This window comes from Pipistrellus hanaki (genome assembly GCF_964339955.1).
Source record: "Pipistrellus hanaki genome assembly, chromosome: 17".
Lineage (NCBI taxonomy): Eukaryota > Metazoa > Chordata > Mammalia > Chiroptera > Vespertilionidae > Pipistrellus > Pipistrellus hanaki.
In genome coordinates, this window is record NC_140519.1 from 38,163,132 (window position 1) to 38,181,495 (window position 18,364).

The 18,364-nt window shown below is 34.9% G+C and overlaps 1 protein-coding gene across 6 annotated transcripts in view; it reads left to right on the plus strand.

Moving 5' to 3' along the window:
- The window catches only part of VPS13B (vacuolar protein sorting 13 homolog B), a 522,947-nt gene that overhangs the window by 119,808 nt on the left and 384,775 nt on the right, over window positions 1-18,364 (plus strand). For 5 of the 6 annotated variants that reach the window (XR_014793185.1, XM_084864486.1, XM_084864483.1 and 2 more), the window contains exons 18-19: window positions 3,972-4,106; window positions 4,873-5,046. Coding sequence is in view for 5 of the 6 variants with exons in the window: in XM_084864486.1 (XP_084720612.1) it covers window positions 3,972-4,106; window positions 4,873-5,046 (309 nt within the window). In the remaining variant the exon portion in view is untranslated. The remainder of the gene's footprint in view (window positions 1-3,971; window positions 4,107-4,872; window positions 5,047-18,364) is intronic. The other variant, XM_084864487.1, reaches the window with a different exon arrangement.

Consider the following 18,364-nt stretch of genomic DNA (forward strand, 5'->3'; position numbering starts at 1 on the left):
TTACCGTTCTTTACCTAATATTATAGCTCTAGAAGCTAGTTTTTTTTTTGGGGGGGGGTAATCATTTATTAGTATCTCTGTTTAGTTTTTCTTGAATTTGCCACTTTTCAGAGAGAAATCTTTCTGTTTCCTTTCCGGTGTTTATGTGACTGGTACTCAGAGTTCTTAGGACTAAAGGAAAAAGAGTTCTCATCTCATGCATATGCTCTATGTGGATTTTTAGACAACCTCCCTTTTTAGCATGGTCCCTTTGGTCCAAAATTCTTCTGGTTTAACCTCTCCAGAGTGAACCTTTCAGTCTCTTTCTGGGATGAATGTGGGTTCTTACTCGCACGCCTGCATGAGGTAAGAGGAAGGCTCTGTAGTCATTTGATAGACTCTCAGTCACTCCCCATCTTTTTGGCCTCATCTGCATTCTTGCCCTCTAAACTGCTGGTTCCTTTAATTCTCTTTCCAGGGCTTATTGCAGATCTACTTGCTTCTTACTTTAATTTCCCGAGGCCAATTTTCTTTGTTCTACTAAATTATTTTTGCTACACGTTCACCAAATACCCATCTTCCAAAATTTTGCCTTTAGTTCTTACCTCTTCTAGAGCTGCACATTCAGCTCTTGTCTTATTTTCATTTCTTTGGTGGTTTAGGGCCCTAAGTTTTTTTTGTTTTTTTTTTTTTAAATAGTCTTTTGGGGGTGGTCAAGGAGGGAACTGACATGTGGTTTGACTCCTTAATCTTTTATGTCCACACAGGTATACAGGTGATTGTCATCAGTTCATCTTTTAACTTATGGGTAATAATTACAGGAGGATAATTTTAAAGCAGTTCACAACAAAACAGGGAAGGTATAGAAATTTTTCATATACCTTCTGCCCTCACTCCTGCATAGCAACCCCCACAGAGAGGTACATTTGTTAGAATTGATGAACCTACATTGACAATCATACTCACCCAAAGTCCATTGTTTACATCACCAAGATTATTTTTTACTAGCATCCCCATAGCTGAAGTCTATAAAGATATAACTATAATATCTTTTAAAAATCTATGCTTGTGGCATTAAAAACAAAGTATAAAAAGGCTTTTCTTAAAGAGAAATTATATATAATTAAAAATATCTGAGAAATGTAGTGAACATAAAATTTGAACTAAGTTCTTGGAAGATTTAGTCTAAACCAAGATGTTTTGTGTAGGTATATGAGAACATGAGATTATTATTAGAAGAAGTTTTAGGCATTTTCTTAGATATAACATGTATTAAATATTTAAAAAGATGTACCATTTTTATTCATGGTAGAGTCCTAAACTCTAGTAAACTGTTAAAGCTGCAGTTGTATAAAACAATTTGAAAACAAATTTATATTAGCCTATTTATATTGTTTTGCTTTTGTATTTTCCAGAAACTAATTCATTTTTGTTGTTGTTTTTGTTTCGGTTTGAAACACCATCAGGAACCCCTGAGAGTATCTTTCAGGAGCTCTCCTCTGCTGAGCACTATCTAGGTTGTTTATATTTTTTGAAAAGTTAGCACAAAACAAGAGTCTAACTGTGCAGACTTGAGAGCTATGGGAGGGTATTATTCCATTTTGTATCCTTCTCATCGTCTAACATAATGATTGGAGTAAATTACCCACTGATTATAACTTCCTGCAACCGCAGATGATGGTCAGTATGTAGAGTAGCTCAACTTCCTTTCTTATAAGGACAGATGTGATCCAGGCCTTGCCACTTTCCTTATTTCTCTAAGTCTTGGTTTTTCCCATATGTAAATGGAACAGTAATAATTACTATTCCATTTTCAGGGAAAGGAATGATGAATAAATAAACTAGGCATAGTGAGTGTACTTAATAAGTAGTCAGCGAATGTTACATGCCAAATAACTCTTACTATGCTACTACTGCTATGTTTATATTAATTTGTTGACATCACTTAATTTCCTAAGATGTTGTTGCTTAAGTTTTTATTAATAAGGTTTTAAAAATGTGATAAAATATGATAAAGTCAGAAAAATGCATAATACACAACATTTTAGAAACCTATTCTGAGGATAATAAATATCACTTCACATGGAAACAACACAGGTGGTGAATATTGGAAAATAACAACCAATCATTACACGTTTATGTAATAGCCAAATAGAAATTAGTAAAATAATAGTTGCTGCTGAAGTAGGGGTTAGTATGTGAGAAGGTATTTCTTAACCTGTTGTCCTTTAACCATTTTCAAATCAAATAGTGTATTTATTAAACTGCAGATTCCTGGGCCACATCTTCGGAAGATTCTTGGAGGATCTTATTGAACACACTAAAGTCGGAGAAAAAATATTTTAAAATATTTACACACACACACACACACACACACACACACACACACGCTTAGGTGACTGAACAACTGGAACGATCAACACAGGAGCTTCCCCCTGGCGGTCAGTGCCTCCCATAGTCAGAGTGCCGCTCACCTGAGACCCCCAGCCTGGTGGCAGCCCCTCACTCCCTCAGTAGTCCTGCAGGTCCAACCTCCAGAGAACAGGCCAAGCACCAAAGGACCAGTGCTGCCAGTGCTGCCGGCCTCCTGGAAGTTGGCCTCAGGCAACGCAGCCACTTCCCCTCCCCAGATGCTCTGCAAGGAATAAACAATATAAAAGCAACTGCCAGGTGGCTCTTGACAACTGTCTCCAATGTCATTGGGATGGATCTGGATCCCTGGCTGGCAAGGACATCCCACCGCCAGCCTGGAGGGCTGATCTCATCCTGTTCCTTACCCCTCCCCCTTCCCCGCCCTGCCGCGGGACCCCCCCACCCCATGCACTAATTCGTGCACTGGGCCTCTAGTGTTTAATATATTTATTATAGAAATTTTATTGTTTTCTTAATTATTCATAGTAGTTCTGCTAAAAGGAGTTTTATATATGAAGGATAGTATACATTTGATCAAAAGGTGAAATAGGGAAAATAAGGTAAATTATGTTGGTAGATGTTTGCGAATGTCGGCAAAGTGAATGATAAAGTCTTCTGTGATAGGAAGACAAGTTGCATTGAAACACTTTCACTAACTATAGGACTTTGAGTAAAAATTACTTAACCCCTCTATTCTCTTGAATAGCAATCTGAAAATGAGGATAATAAACATTTTTGTAATGGGCCTGTTATAAGGGTAAAATGAGATAACGCACATGACAAATAAGTCCTCAGTAAATGTTAGTTGATTAGAGTTTTTCCTCAGTAGCATTATCGTTGTGGTCTGCAATATTGTCAGAATAATGTTCTCAAAGTGTCTCTGCCTGATTAATTTCACCTACCCTTCAGGGCCAAAATGAGTTTCTCCCATTTGAATTGTTTTCTCTATCATTTACTTCATGGTAATTATTCCCTTCTGTGCTTTTATGCCCTTCAGCAAGTAGCACATAGTAGAGATGTTAATATTCACTTTTTTTGTTAATTGATATAGAATACTTTTTCCTTTATGTGCATTCCGTATGTTAATTTTGTTTATAAGCTATTGCATTTTAACTTCGGAAATGTTTCTCTTTCCTCACCCTACCTGACCAAGATAATTTGAAGAGGTCTGTTTACTCTGGAAGTTTCCTGTTTAAATTAAATGTCTCTGCCTAAATGAAACTAAGTTCATAAGTTAAATTTGTTTCAAAAATGAAAATCTTACCTATATTCTAAAGCCAAATAGGATTTTTAACATCTTCTGTTTTTTAAACAAATATTTGCTTAAACTATCTACTTTATTTCTTGAGCTTGACTAATCAAGACCTGACTATGCGAATATAGTTATGAGAGTTTAGACCATTTAAAAAAAATTGTATCCTTTAACCTCCTAAACACTAAACTATGAAACCTACTGCAAATACTGTATGAACATCTGAGGTAGATAATTAAAGTATAATTAAGTTTAAATGCCTTAGTGAAGGAGTATAAAAATTATTTAAATTCAATCGGCTAGTACATTTGCAGTTTTCTTTTATTAGGTGTGAAATCTAAGAATCCCCTGCCAACTCTTGAGGGCTCAATCCAGAATGTTGAATTGAAGTACTGCAGCACATCATTGGTCAAATGTGCCTCTGGGACCGTGGGATCAATAAAAATTTGTGCCAAAGCCCCAGGTATGTGCAGCTGGACCGTGTAAAACTTTATTGCCTGTATAGGAGAATTGGCCTTACATTTTACAAGGAGCGTTACTGAAACAAGAATTTACTCATTGTTCCTATGAATCAGAGGTTTAAAAATTTTTTTTTTATTTTACTTAAAATTTTTTATTAATTGTGCCAGGATGATACTTGTTAACTGAAATTAAGTTTTATTTAAGGAAAAAGTTTTAAGAATGGTTATAAAGGAGAAAGATTAAAGGAAAGTTTATTCTTATACTTTTGGGAAAAATAGTAGGTACAGATATATATGACATTAAAATTAAATTAAAATGTTGTTAGTATAATAAAATTAAGTAGAAAATCCAGTTGTTTTCCAATTTAAGGTTGTAATTGACTTCTTTTTCCTTCCAGTACTTAATTTCATAATATTTCCTTTAAATTATTTGTCATTTAATTTTTTTAAGTACAAGCCAAATTTGTAGGTAAATTAAGGATAAGGTACAGATTCCATTGAACATTTGAAGCATTGTATATTCAAGTTGTTTTCTTTTATAAGCTTTTCTAGACATGTTTTACACTGATTAGCTAATTATGAAAATGTATTTTTAAAGAATTAAACATGCTTTTAATTTTATAATTTTTAATATAACTACATGTATCAATACACCTAAAATTACCAAATATAGTTGAAATGTTATAATGTTAGTATATTTTAAGATAAGCATCCTCAAGCTACTCCTATATTTTATTTTATAAGATTTTTTCCCATTAATCTATTCAGGGGAAAGTGGAAAAGAGAAATTGATTCCATTGCTTCAAGGTCCTTCTGACACTAAAGACCTTCATAGCAGCAAGTGGCTCAATGAGAGTAGGAAGCCGGAATCTCTCTTAGCTCCAGATTTGGTAGCCTTCACAGTGCAAGTTCCCCAGTACATGGACTACTGCCACAACTCTGGTGAGTACAAACTTACCTTTATTCTTTTAGTTTGCCCTTTTTTTTCTTTTAGTAAGGCTTTTAAAATTTTTAAAATTAGACTTAAACAAACAAAGAAATAGACTTAAACATTTTGTGTCCATTGTACTCTCTGCAGTTGTGCTCTTTAAAAATACAAATGAAGTATTTTTATATCATCTTTGATTGATAATGTGTATAAGCAATAATGATTTTATTTTATATGAGAGAGATTTCCGCTGTATGTATAGCAATCTTAGAATTCCTACTACTAAATCCAACTGAGTTTTAAAATATACCAAGTAAATAGGTGGAAAAGAGTAAAATAAATATAAAACACTGAAAAGAGAAAACACTTTTCATGGGTTAGTAGTACTTTGTTACCCACAGTTTGCCATATTAAAATGAGGTGTTTGGGATTTCTGTAGGTTTGCAAAAAGGAAAGATGTTGATGGTGGAACCAAGAAAAAACTCAGAGGTCAAGATCTTAATTCTTGAGTTATATTCTTCTCTAGAAGCACTTTGCCTGTAATCTACTTCATTTTATTCAACACCTTAAGAGCAGAGCCACAACTTTTGTGTAGAGAGGAGATGTAAGAAAGGTCAACAAAAACTGCAGAAAAAAAGATATGGTTAGTTGAGACCAATATCAACTGTATGTGGTTAATAAAGCCAACGTGGTACTTCAATGAGGCAAGAAATGAGATAGGTATATTCAGATTTCTTAAAAGGAGAGGGGATCTGAAATTTTTCCTTAGAATTAATTGGCCAAGTGAGGAAGTGGTTTAGAATAGTTGCCTAAGAGTAAAGTTCTGTTAACATTAACAGGTATTACAACTTACAGGAAATATGTTAAACATGACTGTACTAAGCTCAAGGTAGAAACCATGAAAAGATTTGTAATTAACTGATTAGACAGAGACTAAATGGATATTCAAATATTCGGAGTGTTGCACAAGTGCATATACACAGCGATACAGAAAACATTTGTATGGTGAATTTTGTTACAGTAGCATTTGCAGCTGAATGGCATCCACATTAGAAACTGGACATGGTATTTGAAAGGTAAGTCTGAGGACCCACTGTCCACAGGCTGCTAATGACACACTCCTCAAAAAGAACTTAGTACCTGCCTGATGAGAATGGGTGTAGAATCCTAAGGAAAAAATGTGAGGATGAGGCCAGGCCCAGCTAAGAATGTGGTTATGGGTAAGGTTTTATCAATTTTTTTAAAGACAGGGTTTGGAAAACATTTTAATAAAGGGTCAAAAGACTGTTAGGCTTTGTGGACCATAACCTATCTTAGCAATTTAGTTTCGATGTTCCATTAAAAAATAGCCATAGACAGTATGTTAATAAATGGGTGTGACTATTCTAATAAAACTTTAATTCCCCAAAACTGGATAGGGCATTGGCCAGGTGGCTCAGTTGGTTGGAGCATTATCCCATGGACCAAAAGATTGCAGGTTGGATCCCTGGTCAGGGCTAATGTGTAAGGCAACTGATGTCTGTCTGTCTGTCTCTCTCTCTCTCTCTCTCTCTCTCTCTCTCACCAATAAAAACATATCCTCAGGTGAGGATTAAAATATATATATATATATTAAAAACAACTGGAGGGGGGGGCAAATTTAGCCTGTGTGGGTTAGCTAGCCCCTGTTTTAAGAGAAGAGTTTGGTGGTTAAATAAACATCACAGTTTGTTAATGTCTATTTAATAGTGTTCCTTAAATATGCTATCTGATAAACTTCTTTATGTAATTATATAGTGATTTTTGATAGGTCTTGTTTTCAAATCATCAAATCATTGAAATGTTATTGAAATGACCAGAGCATATGATTAGAATTTTGATATCTAAGAAGGGAGTAAGCTTGTTTATATCTACCACATACGCTTAAGTTGGAGAGGGACTGTTTGTTGTTTTGCCATATACAGTTAGAATGAATCAATGTGTCAAAACTTATTTAAATAATAACCTGATATTTCTCATAACAATATTCATATTCTTTGTAATTTAAATTCATTTCTGGAATCACCAAAATGTTGCATTTCTAATCTATTATATAGGCCTAAAAATAAACTGTTATAAAAAAGTCTACCTGTGATATTTCTAGGGTAAAGTTTTACTTTTTTATTTTTTTGCTTTTGAGGAATTTACCTAGTCTTCAACATTAATGTTTAGTAATATGTAATTTGTGTCTTACAGAGGAGTTAATAGAGGCCTAGAAATTATCCAAGTATCTACCCTGTCAAACTCTGATCTTGAACCTGAAAATGAATGTAACTGGTCACTGACTCACACTGACTACCAGGAGGCAGATGCTCAGCATAGGAGCTGCCCCCTGGTGGTCAGTGCGCTTCCAAGCGGGGAGAGCGCTGCTTAGCCAGAAGCCAGGCTCACAGCTGGTGAACATAGCGGCGGTAGCGGGAGCCTCTTGCGCCTCTGCAGCAGTGCTAAGGAGCAGTGAGCCAAGAGGTAAAGAGCAGCAAGCAGGCAGGTGGCAAGGAGCGAGGGGTCCTGGACTGTGAGAAGTTGCAAGCCGGGCTGAGGGACCCGCCCCCCCACAATGCATGAATTTTGTGCACCAGGCCTCTAGTTAATGTATAGATAAATTTTGGGGTGTCTGCTATTCAGGAATATAAAATGATTACAACGTCCTGTAAACTCAGAGAAAGGAAGTTAGAAGTCATCCATTTTAATTTCCAAGTCAGCGTTGAATCCTCTTTATACGTCTTCCTTTTTCCGAGTGCTTCAGGTCGCTTGGCCTTGTTTTAGTTTCTCAATGGTGACTATGCTTTTGCATATGCTGTTTTCCCAGTCTGGGATTCTTACAACTCTCCTCACCCTTCCCCTTTACTCCTGTTTAAATCCAGCTCAGTCTTAAGATGCTAGCTCTAGGACTACTTCTTCAAGGAAACCTCCACTAATGCTGCCTTTCTCCTCTACCCAGCAACAAATTTGATTAAGTGCCTCTGTTACATTCATTTTCATAGTTCACTGTACTTTCCTAACACTTAATGATAGTGTATATTTATATAGCTGTGTGATTTGAATGCTGTCTGTCTTCATCATTTGACAGTGAGTCCTGTGAGGGCAGAGTAAGTCATTATCTCCAGGGCCTAGACATTACTTGGCACATAGGGAATGCTTGAGAGGTCATTTGTTGAATGAACGAATGTATTGACAGATAAATAGTTTGTTCTTAATACACTGTAATCTCCTTCCTTTTTCTGTCCCTATGTTTCTTCCTCCCTTTGTTATCAGTGGAAGTGAAATTCTTAGAGTGCCAAGAAGAAAAGGATTTCCTGAGGTCCCCATGGGACGATAGGGTTTTGTGGAAAGCTTTATTGATGATGTAAAATTAAGGAGTTTCCCTCCAGCGTCCCATCTCCATCCATCTCACTATGGAAGAAGTCCAATCTTGTCTGCAGCAGAATTAAGGCCATTGCCCAGAATTTCTGTTCCATATTAGAGTTCAATCCAGCATCTGGCTAACCCAGCTTGTGTTCCCAGCTGCAGTCCATTGCGTGTAGGGTCGCCATGGCCATGGGCCACTTGATTGCTTAAAGCCACGTGGCTGTGGAGGCAAGTGCTCTGGTGAGTGCAGGTCACGGAGCAAGAGAGAAAAGGGAACAAGGCACACGGGAATTCTTTGTCTGGGCCTCTTAACCTTCCAAGGTTTCACGTGCTTGCAATGGCTCCACCCTTCTAGTCAGTCCATTGATCCCCAGGCTAGACTGATAGGGACGTGCCTTCCTGTATCATCCCTGCTTTACTGTGCATGCGCCCATCTCCCCTTTGGTTTGACCTCTTCCCCCAGTGATCTGCAGGGAATGAACTAGGGGTTCCCTGGGGAGTATGAAGCTGTAGCTTCCTGGTGAAGCTGCACGGATGACCATGCTTATAATGTGTGTCCTTCCCTTTGCTCTCTTCCTATTATTAATATTAACTAGTTAATTATGACAATAACACTTTTTACTTTTTCTGTGTATTTCTATCATTGGAGAGAATACCTACCAATATCTAGGGATCAATATTTCATATTCTATTGTATCCTCTATTCATTGGACTGTAACTGATATTTTTTCAGTCTGGTTGTAGTCCTAAAAGTGACACGAAATAATTGATCAGCCCTAAATATACCCTACAACATCCATTATTATCTTATTTTTCTTAACTTTATTTCCTTTTCTCATCCTTGTTAGTCTTTGGCGTTTATCATATGACCATACCCTTTCTGTTGCAACCTTAGTTTCTTTTGGCTTTCAGGTACTGAGACAACTCTCTGTAAGTCTTTCCATGTTTTTGCATATCTTGTGAGTGAAAGTTCTAATACCCATTGTTCTGCACTACTATTTGTCTTGAATTTATGTGTCACTGGAAGCCAGAGTTTTCCCCCACATAAACTACTCTAAGGACAGTTTTCCATATTGTATAGGTCTATATTATTTTATGAATTTGAATGAAGAATTTTACACTTATTTTATGAAATTTTATCTAATTGATTTTGGTCCACTATTAATAAAAAGATACCTTTTAAAGTATGTTTTTGTCTTACACAAGTTGCTTGTATAAGAACAATGAGATGAACACTTTTTTTTTGCTTTTAACCTGTTAACCGGGGAGTTCCCTTTTTAATGATGCAACCTGTAACGGGCACTTACTCTTTCACTAGGACGTGTCAGTACGTCACGCCTGGAGGATGTAATTTCATATTATTTTTTTTTATTTATACTTAATGAAAATAAATGAAATATATATATTTTTTTGTTTATATATATAAAGCACAAAAGAAAATACAAAATTACAAAAAAATTGAAAAGAATACCAACAAAAAAAAATGGACACGTCGAATTAAAAAATTATAAATTTTACAAACAATGATAAAGATTACAAAAAATAGCCAAAACCGGTTTGGCTCAGTGGATAGAGCGATGGCCTTCGTACCTAAAGGTCCCGGGTTCGATTCCGGTCAAGGGCATGTACCTTGGTTGCTGGCACATCCCCAGTGGGGGGTGTGCAAGAGGCAGCTGATCGATGTTTCTCTCTCATCTCATCGATATTTCTTACTCTCTATCCCTCCCCTTTCCTTCCTCTCTGTAAAAAATCAATAAAATATTAAAAAAAAAAAGATTACAAAAATATATACCGTTCCTCTCGTGGTGCAACATATATTTCAAGGACGTATTCATACGTCCTACCCGTTCCCGATATTGTTTACGTTTGACGTATTTATAGTCCCGCTCGGTTAACAGGTTAATATATAGAAACCAAAATATGTCTTTCTAAGATTAAAAAAAAATAGAATTATGCGATGATTATATTATTATAAAACAATGGAAAACAAGTGTTCCTCTTAGAATGTCATCCTATATAATAAAAAGGCTAATATGCAAATTTCCCCCTTGACTGGGAGTTTGACCAGGGGGCTGGTAGGCAGGACCCCACCTGTGCATGATTTTGTGCACTGGCCTCTAGTTTAAATATAATACAGTTTAAGCCAATCTTTCTATTTCCCAATGTAACCAGTTTTAAAAATAAAATTTTTAACTTTAGTAGATTGGCCTACTAAAAGTTATTAACAATTTTTACTGATTGAATATAGGCAACTTTTGATCATTGTTATTGAAAGGAAAGTCACTATTACAATTCTAGTCTCTGCAAATTTATAATTAAATAAACTTCTCTTGATTAAAACATACCAGTAAATATATTTGCTCGTATTTCACCATTCAGAATTGGTTGGATAGAATATGAATTGTTTGGTAGTTTTTTAAATGGAGACAGTATTTTAGATTGTAAATTTTAATTTATGGAGAATATATATATACATATTTTTTTTTTTGTCCAAAAAATTCTCCTTACAATGTAGAACTAAGTGAATTGCCTTGAAGTTATGTTTTTAGTATTTTTGACAGGACACATGAGTAAGAATGCTTATATATTGTAGCAATTAAAGACAATTCACATTTGTGGTTTGGGCATAAATGTGTAAAAATTATACCCATCTATCTTATTACATTTCCTCTTTCCTCCCCGAGGACTTTACTATGTACTTTATCTGTAATTGTTGCCAGTTTTCTATCGTGTTCCCACTGGGCTTCTGGTGCAAAAAATCTTATCCTCTTGATGACAGAGCTTGCCTGAATGATTTCATGCTCCTAGCATTTTGTTCACGGGAATTAGGGGCAAAATGTAACTACAGCTGAACAGAGCGTCTATTTTTGTAATTTTGGAGTTTAGGCTCTGTTATTGAAACTAAATGAAGAGGTGCAGGTGTTCTCCAGCCGAAGCCCTTTGGGAGTTTTGATGGTGGATGCTTGAAAAGAAAATGCATGTGTTTCCAGAGTCAAACAGCAGCTGTGAGACAAGGATTTATGTTTTTCTCAGAACTTTGGGATTTCAAAATGTTACATTTAATCACAAGCACAGAAAAGGGAGCAAATGTTAAAGATGTTACGCATAAAAGTAAGTTTACTGATCTCTTTACCATACGAACTGGTTGTGGGAATATAGGAGCAAAGTGATTTTTAATCATAATGTAAGCAATATCTATAGGATTATGATTGTTAACCAGAACATAGACTTTTGACAATGTTGCACTTGGTATACAGATAATTTTTTATCCTGCCAATTAAAATGTTTTTTTTCTTTTTAGACACACACATACACACACACACACACACACACACACACACACACACCCTGAAAGGTTTGTAAATTATTTTCAAAATACATTTTGATGATAATGTTTGTAAAAAGTTTAATAAATATTTTGCACAGTACAATGTTTTTAAGTTCAAGAAATGTAAATTTCTGCTTAGACTAGTAATTAAGAGATTTTACAGATATATTGAAAACATATGTTTATGTATACATTAAAGCATCTATATATTTAAAACTTTCTTTCCCCCCCAAACCATGATGATGTTGTGTGTTGATGTTGATTCTCAAATTCATCTTTATTGAAGTAAAGCAGGGGTAGGGAACACCTGGCCCGCAGGCTATATATAAGGCCCGCGAGCTGTATAAGGCTTGGGAAATCATTTGGTCTGGCCCTGCCAATGCATAAGGCGTGAGTTAATTAAATGTTTGGCCAAATATAGCAGGCTAATTTTTAAGTTGATAATTTTGTATGGCCCACGAACGTTGTTATAAATACCCAAATGGCTCTTATTCCCACCCCTGAAGTAAGGAATATATTTTAGTATTTCTTTGCCGTTTTCTTGCTTTGTTTCTTCTTTTTTTTACTATCATCATTCATTGGTTTGTTTATGCAACAACTGCTTATAGCAAGTTTTCTGTATGCAGAAATATAAGGATGTATGGAAGTCTCTGCCATAGAGAAACTTCTAATATATTGAGGAGATAGGCATATAAACATTAAGGCTGAATGAAGGAATGAATTATAAAAAGGCTTATATTCCAAGTTCGAATTCATCCATTGTAAACTATATTACTTTGAGCAAGTCACCTCAATGAGCGGTGTTTCTCATCTGTAAAAGGAGGATATTCTTATCTGGTTGCTAGGATTGTTTTATAGGTTAAATTAAACTATATTCTCAAGTACATTGTAAATTGTAAAACATAAGGTAAGCATGAAGTATTAATTACTCTGTACAATAGAGTACTGTATATTAATTAACTTTCATTCACAATTTAGGGTTTTTTTTTTTTTTTTTTTCTTACCTTGTTCTCTACATCTACCTAATCCCTATGCATTTTAACTTTTCCTCCAAGCAAACTCTCTAAGCCTATGGGTATGCAGTTCTGACGTAGGAGCAGCAAATCCGTTACTTAGTAGAAGAATCTAATCTCCTGGATGCCATGATGCTAGGAGTCAGGACAGACTCCAAAGCAACAGGAAATTGCTTTCTTGCTCCTTTGAAAAGGCCCACATTCTGGAAGGAAGCCAGTGTGACAAACCCGTTGAGCCTTGTGGGTGGGTGACCAGTTATTTTCTCTTTTATAGCACAGGGTCAGAATTTTTGCATTTTTTTACTGCTTGTATAGTAAAAGGAAACATCCAAAGTAAATATGTAGTACCTTTATTTGTAAATAGTAAATTACTATACAAGACGTATTTCAGGTTATAATGGGCTTAAAGTGAATGCACTATAAAATGTGTAATGTTTTGTATATTTATATATGGACCAAAAAAATCATAACTATTTAAGCTTATTTTAGAAATGGACATACCTTTAGGTAAGTTTTTATTTTTGCACTTCCTTCCAAGATTTTGAGCTTTTCTCTATGTAGCCGTCGTATTGGCTGAAAGGGGGGTAGGAAGCCTTAGTGAACGAATAGGAGTAGTTTTGCAAAAACACTTAGGATTGATATTCACATTAGCATTTGCTACCTGCCTCTTCCCCTAGCTGTTCATGGAAGAAACTTGATTCCACAGATAGTTTTGGCGTCCCTTTAAGTCAGTACAGTATACTCAGTATATTCTTAGCTTATTGTGTTGTTTTGTAAATAAATTATGTGGGCCAGTTGTCCGTTAACGTGTGAGATTTTGAGCAATTTTCTGAGTGTTTTTGTTTTGTTTATTTTTACCTTCTTCAGGCTTTTGCTCTTACTTCTCCCCTTCCTCTCCCAATCATTCACTCCCTTCTAGCATTATCATAGCACTTTGACCATATCACATGGTAAACAGTCATAACTACTTATAGGATTTCTTCCCCGTGAAACTAGGAGTTTCTAAGGTTAGGGATCATGACAAGTACATGATAGGTATTTGGGATGTAGGATCAAAGGAAATGGTTTTTGCCATTTGGGCATAGACCTATGTCTATAGGCCCACATCATTTCATTTCTAAATCATTCTGTAGGACAAAAATGTAGTCCAATTTAGTCTGTTAAAGGATGATTTAAAAAAAAAAAGTAAAATCATGACTTTCAGACAATCATGACTGTCCAAAATAAAATGAACAAATGTTAAAGATTTTAAAAATCATTTTCAACGAGAGAATCAGACAGATGTTACAACTAGATTAAAGGAGAATCGAATAAAAAGAGACATTTATAGATTAGTGATACTGTGACAAATTTGAAAATGGGTGGAATATTAGCTGCTTCTACAGTGGGGAAGAGAAGTCGATTTAGCTACTTGACACAGTTTATTTGCTTTTATAGTTGAGGATAATTTTGCATAGCTATCTGTTACCTACAATTTACAGATGTAAGAAAGCTCAAAGGCAGCGAAAGGTGCAGAGTGCACAGAACCAGACTCAGATAACCTGGAAGGGTGTACTCTAAACAATGCAGATCTTTTCATTGAAGCACATTTTTTCCCTACAAGGCTTACTGAATTCCAGATGGCTAGGCTATTTTTAGTGTGGGTGGTTTAAATATAGAGGTAGGTCAGAAGTAATTGTGAGGCAAAGATTCAGTACCTGGAGGGAAAATTAAACGGAAATAATGCCACCGGCAGAGGGCAGTGATGAAGTAACAGTTTCCTCATGTTCAGAGGAGGTATTGATTGTTACATAATTGTGGGCTAATTCTGTAGACTGTAACTTGAGTTTAACTTTTGAAAGCATGTCATATTGAGTTCCCTTTGGCTGGGTGCTGTAGTCAATGTGTACAGCTTTCCAAAAAGAAGTTTTATATATTTGTTTTATTCTTGTTAGTGAAGTAAATAAATAAAATGTTCTGGTTTAGGTAAATAATGTATTCTAATTTATTGAAATGCTTTCCCGGGAAAAGTATTTATACAACAGATATTTGAGTACCTACTCTGTGGCACTGCTTTAGATATTGAGAGAGAATGTGTGTGTGTACATACACACAAGAAAGAGGAATTCCCAAACATTTACAGAAGTAACATTATCTTGGTTATGACATTTTTATTTCACTGTATCTTTTTATTAGAATTAAGTGCGTTATATAGTGCTATCTAAATTAGTAGCCTTTCTTATAATGTAAAAATTGTATCTTCTCTGATTTCATTCTACTTAAAACATTGAATTCTGCAATACAGTGAAAGTATTTGCAAGAATATAGTAGACAAAATTGTTCGGAACTCAATTATAGATAAATAACAACAAAAACAAAAATGGAAATATATCACAGGAAAATGGCCAAAGGAGGCAAAGTAAGATGCAAATATTAAAAACGCATGAAAACAAAATTAATCAAGTCAAAGAAATGGATATTAAAACAATAATAAGGAATAATTTGTACCTGCGAAATTGATATTTAAGAATTATTAAACTGAAATGTGAGAAATTTATGAGATGAGCACTTTCATAGAAGTCTGACAGGGTTATGCATTGGTAGAACTCATTAGAAGTCATATTAACAAAATTCAGTAAGGACCTTATGATTATCTTTTATTATACCACTTCTAAGACTATATCCTAAGGGAGTAATCCAAGATGCATTTAAAGACTAGTATTTAAAATGCAAGGGTCTTCACATCAGCTCATTTATAATAATGACAAATCATCTTCGTTGTCCAGTATTTGGCAAAGTATAAAATAAATTAGAGACTATCCATAGAACTTCTTTGAATCGAGCTAACAGAAAATAGGAAAATGTTTCTATTAAAAGCTTGTGTAAAAAATTTAATAAACCTACATGTATAAAGTTATGTAGTTTTTAAGCATATTTTTCAACGTATGGATGTAAATATGTTAACATCTATATTTCTGTATTATATTCAGAAAAAATACTTTTTAACAGTAATTATCAATGTTTAATGGGATTATGAGGCATTTTTCATTAATATTCTCTTTTATGATATTTAAAATTTTTATCTTTATTGTTGAAAGTATTACAGATGTCCCCTTATTTCTCTCCATTGTCCCCCCTCGACCCTGTCTCCCCAGCCTCCCTCCTATCCCCCCCCCCACCACCACCACGTTGCTGGCCGATCATACTATTGTCTGTGTCCATGGCTTATGCATATATGCATATAAGTTATTTGGTTAATCACTTCCCTCCACTCCTTCCCTCCTAGATTTGTCAGACTGTTCTATGATTCTGTCTCTGGATCTAACTTTTATGGCATTTGATATTTTCTGCAAATATAAACAGTATTTTAAAATATTTATTTTCCAAAATACTATTTCTAACTAAGTTATTTATGGATTATAATTATGTTTTAAATATTTTTTTTTCCAACCCTGGCTGGTGTAGCTCTGTTGGTTGAGCTTTGTCCCATGCACTGAAGGTCGCTGGTTTGATTCCTGGTCAGGGCGCATGCCAGGGTTGCAGGTCCATGCCAGTCGGGGGTGTGCAGAAGGCCGCCGATTGATCTTTCTCTCTTCCCCTCCTTTCCTCTCTCTCCAAAATCAATAAAAACATTTTTTTTTTAAATTACAAAATTTTTTCCACATTACTATTTTAAACCAAGTTATTTGTGGATTATAATGATTACTTTGCTCACAATTATGCAGTTTTGCACAGTAACTCTTATATATCTTTAAAATAAATAACATTTTACATTCAAAGCATATTTGCTCTTTAAGCTACAGACTTTTAAAAGATGTTTTTGGAGTCTTAGTGTATATCCAAATAAAACACTAGATTTCAAGATAGCATAATTTGCATTTCTCCTTAAATAGCTTTAGTCTAGTGATAAAAATAACTATCTTTTCAGTAATTTGTTTTCTATTTATAATTAAGACTGGAGGCCTGATGCACAGAATTCGTGCCGGAGTAGGACTTTGCAGTCCGCTATCCCTCCAGTAGGTGGCTGCTCGATCCCTCGTAGCGGTGGCTTCCGCCTTGGCTTCGTCTGGAAGGTTCTCTGGAAGGACATCCAGAAGGTCGTTTGGTTGATTTGCCCATTACACTTTTATTATCATAGATATGTTTTCAAAATATAGTTGACATTTTATTTTTTCACTAGTCAACTATATGGGATAGTACTAAACAGAAAACTTTTTATGAGTTTTGATTTAAGTGTTCACCTGAAAGTTAGCCCTGAATGTTTGAATGCATTTTTCCATAGGAAGAAAGAATCATCGTGGTGAAAATCCAGGCCAATTCATAAATTCTTTTTTTTGTTTTGATAAACTCACAATGAAGGTGAAATACCCTATAATTTTAACAAAAAATAAATATAATTTAATTGAGTAAATATAAAAATGTATGCAATATTGATTGAATAAATATAATCAACAAATGTAATATCTAAAATTGATCTATTGCAGGTAAAAGTAGACTTTAGGAGAATGGAATAGTAAAAATATTTTTTTAGACAGACAAAGATATTTATTGGCATTTCCAGGACAATAGACATTGATAACAATGCTCCTTGTTTTTGTTTTTTAACCCTCATTTCCAAATAGTTTGTTTTTTTCTCCATTCAAGAATTACTTATAATTATTAGCTATAATTAGGGTTACTACTGGACTTAAGTAGAGAAATAGAACATTTTCTTGGGGTGACTGGATAGGAATCGACCGAGGGACAGGAAGAAGAAAAGTCAAGAATTTACAGAGGATTTATTTCCATATGTGAGCATAAAATTTTCGGGAATAATGAGTTATCCTTGATGAAAGATAGGCAGATCTCAGCAGATAATCATTGGGGTAAGAAAGTAGGTGATGGACTAAAACCCTCTGATAGGTGATGGTCAGCCACTGAACAGAGAGGGAAGAGGGAAGGAAGAATACGCAGCATTAAACTAGCAGTTATTGGGTAAGAGTTGTTTTAAAATCCATCTTATATTGTTAAATCATTAATTGTCAGTTGTCTTTAAAGTATGACTTTTTATGATTCCTAATCTTGTGTAGAAGAATATATATGTTTTATGGGGGAGAGACTTTAAAGATCTTTTCTAACTCAGAAGAAAGAATAAAGTAAATACTTCACAGATGTCCAAATATTGACATCAGAGTCAAACAGCAAATGAGTGGAAAGAGATAAGACTGACTCTTCTTGTCTGTTTTTTTTTTTTTTTTTTTTTTTTAAATGTATATTCATATAAATGGCCCCTTTCAGGTAACAGGGTAGTTATCTTCATTCATTCGGTACATATTTACTTCATGCCAGAACCTTGGGATATAAAGGTGAACAAGACCCTTTTACTTCTTATTAATGAGCTTATAATTCATTGAAGAAGACCTACAGGTGAACAGATAAAAGTTAGTTAAAATATTGCTGAAAAATAAAGAGCATGAGTTCACATGCTCTGGGGTTCTGGAAAGGAGTGCTGGAATCAGTCATGTCCAAGATGATACCTTAATTATGAGCTAGAGGAGAAGCAATGGATCAGGATTGTAGAAACTAAATTTACTGGTAAGGATTGTGGAAACGGAATTAGTTTTGTGCAACAGTTGTTTAGTACAGAATGGGAGAATGGTAAGGGTG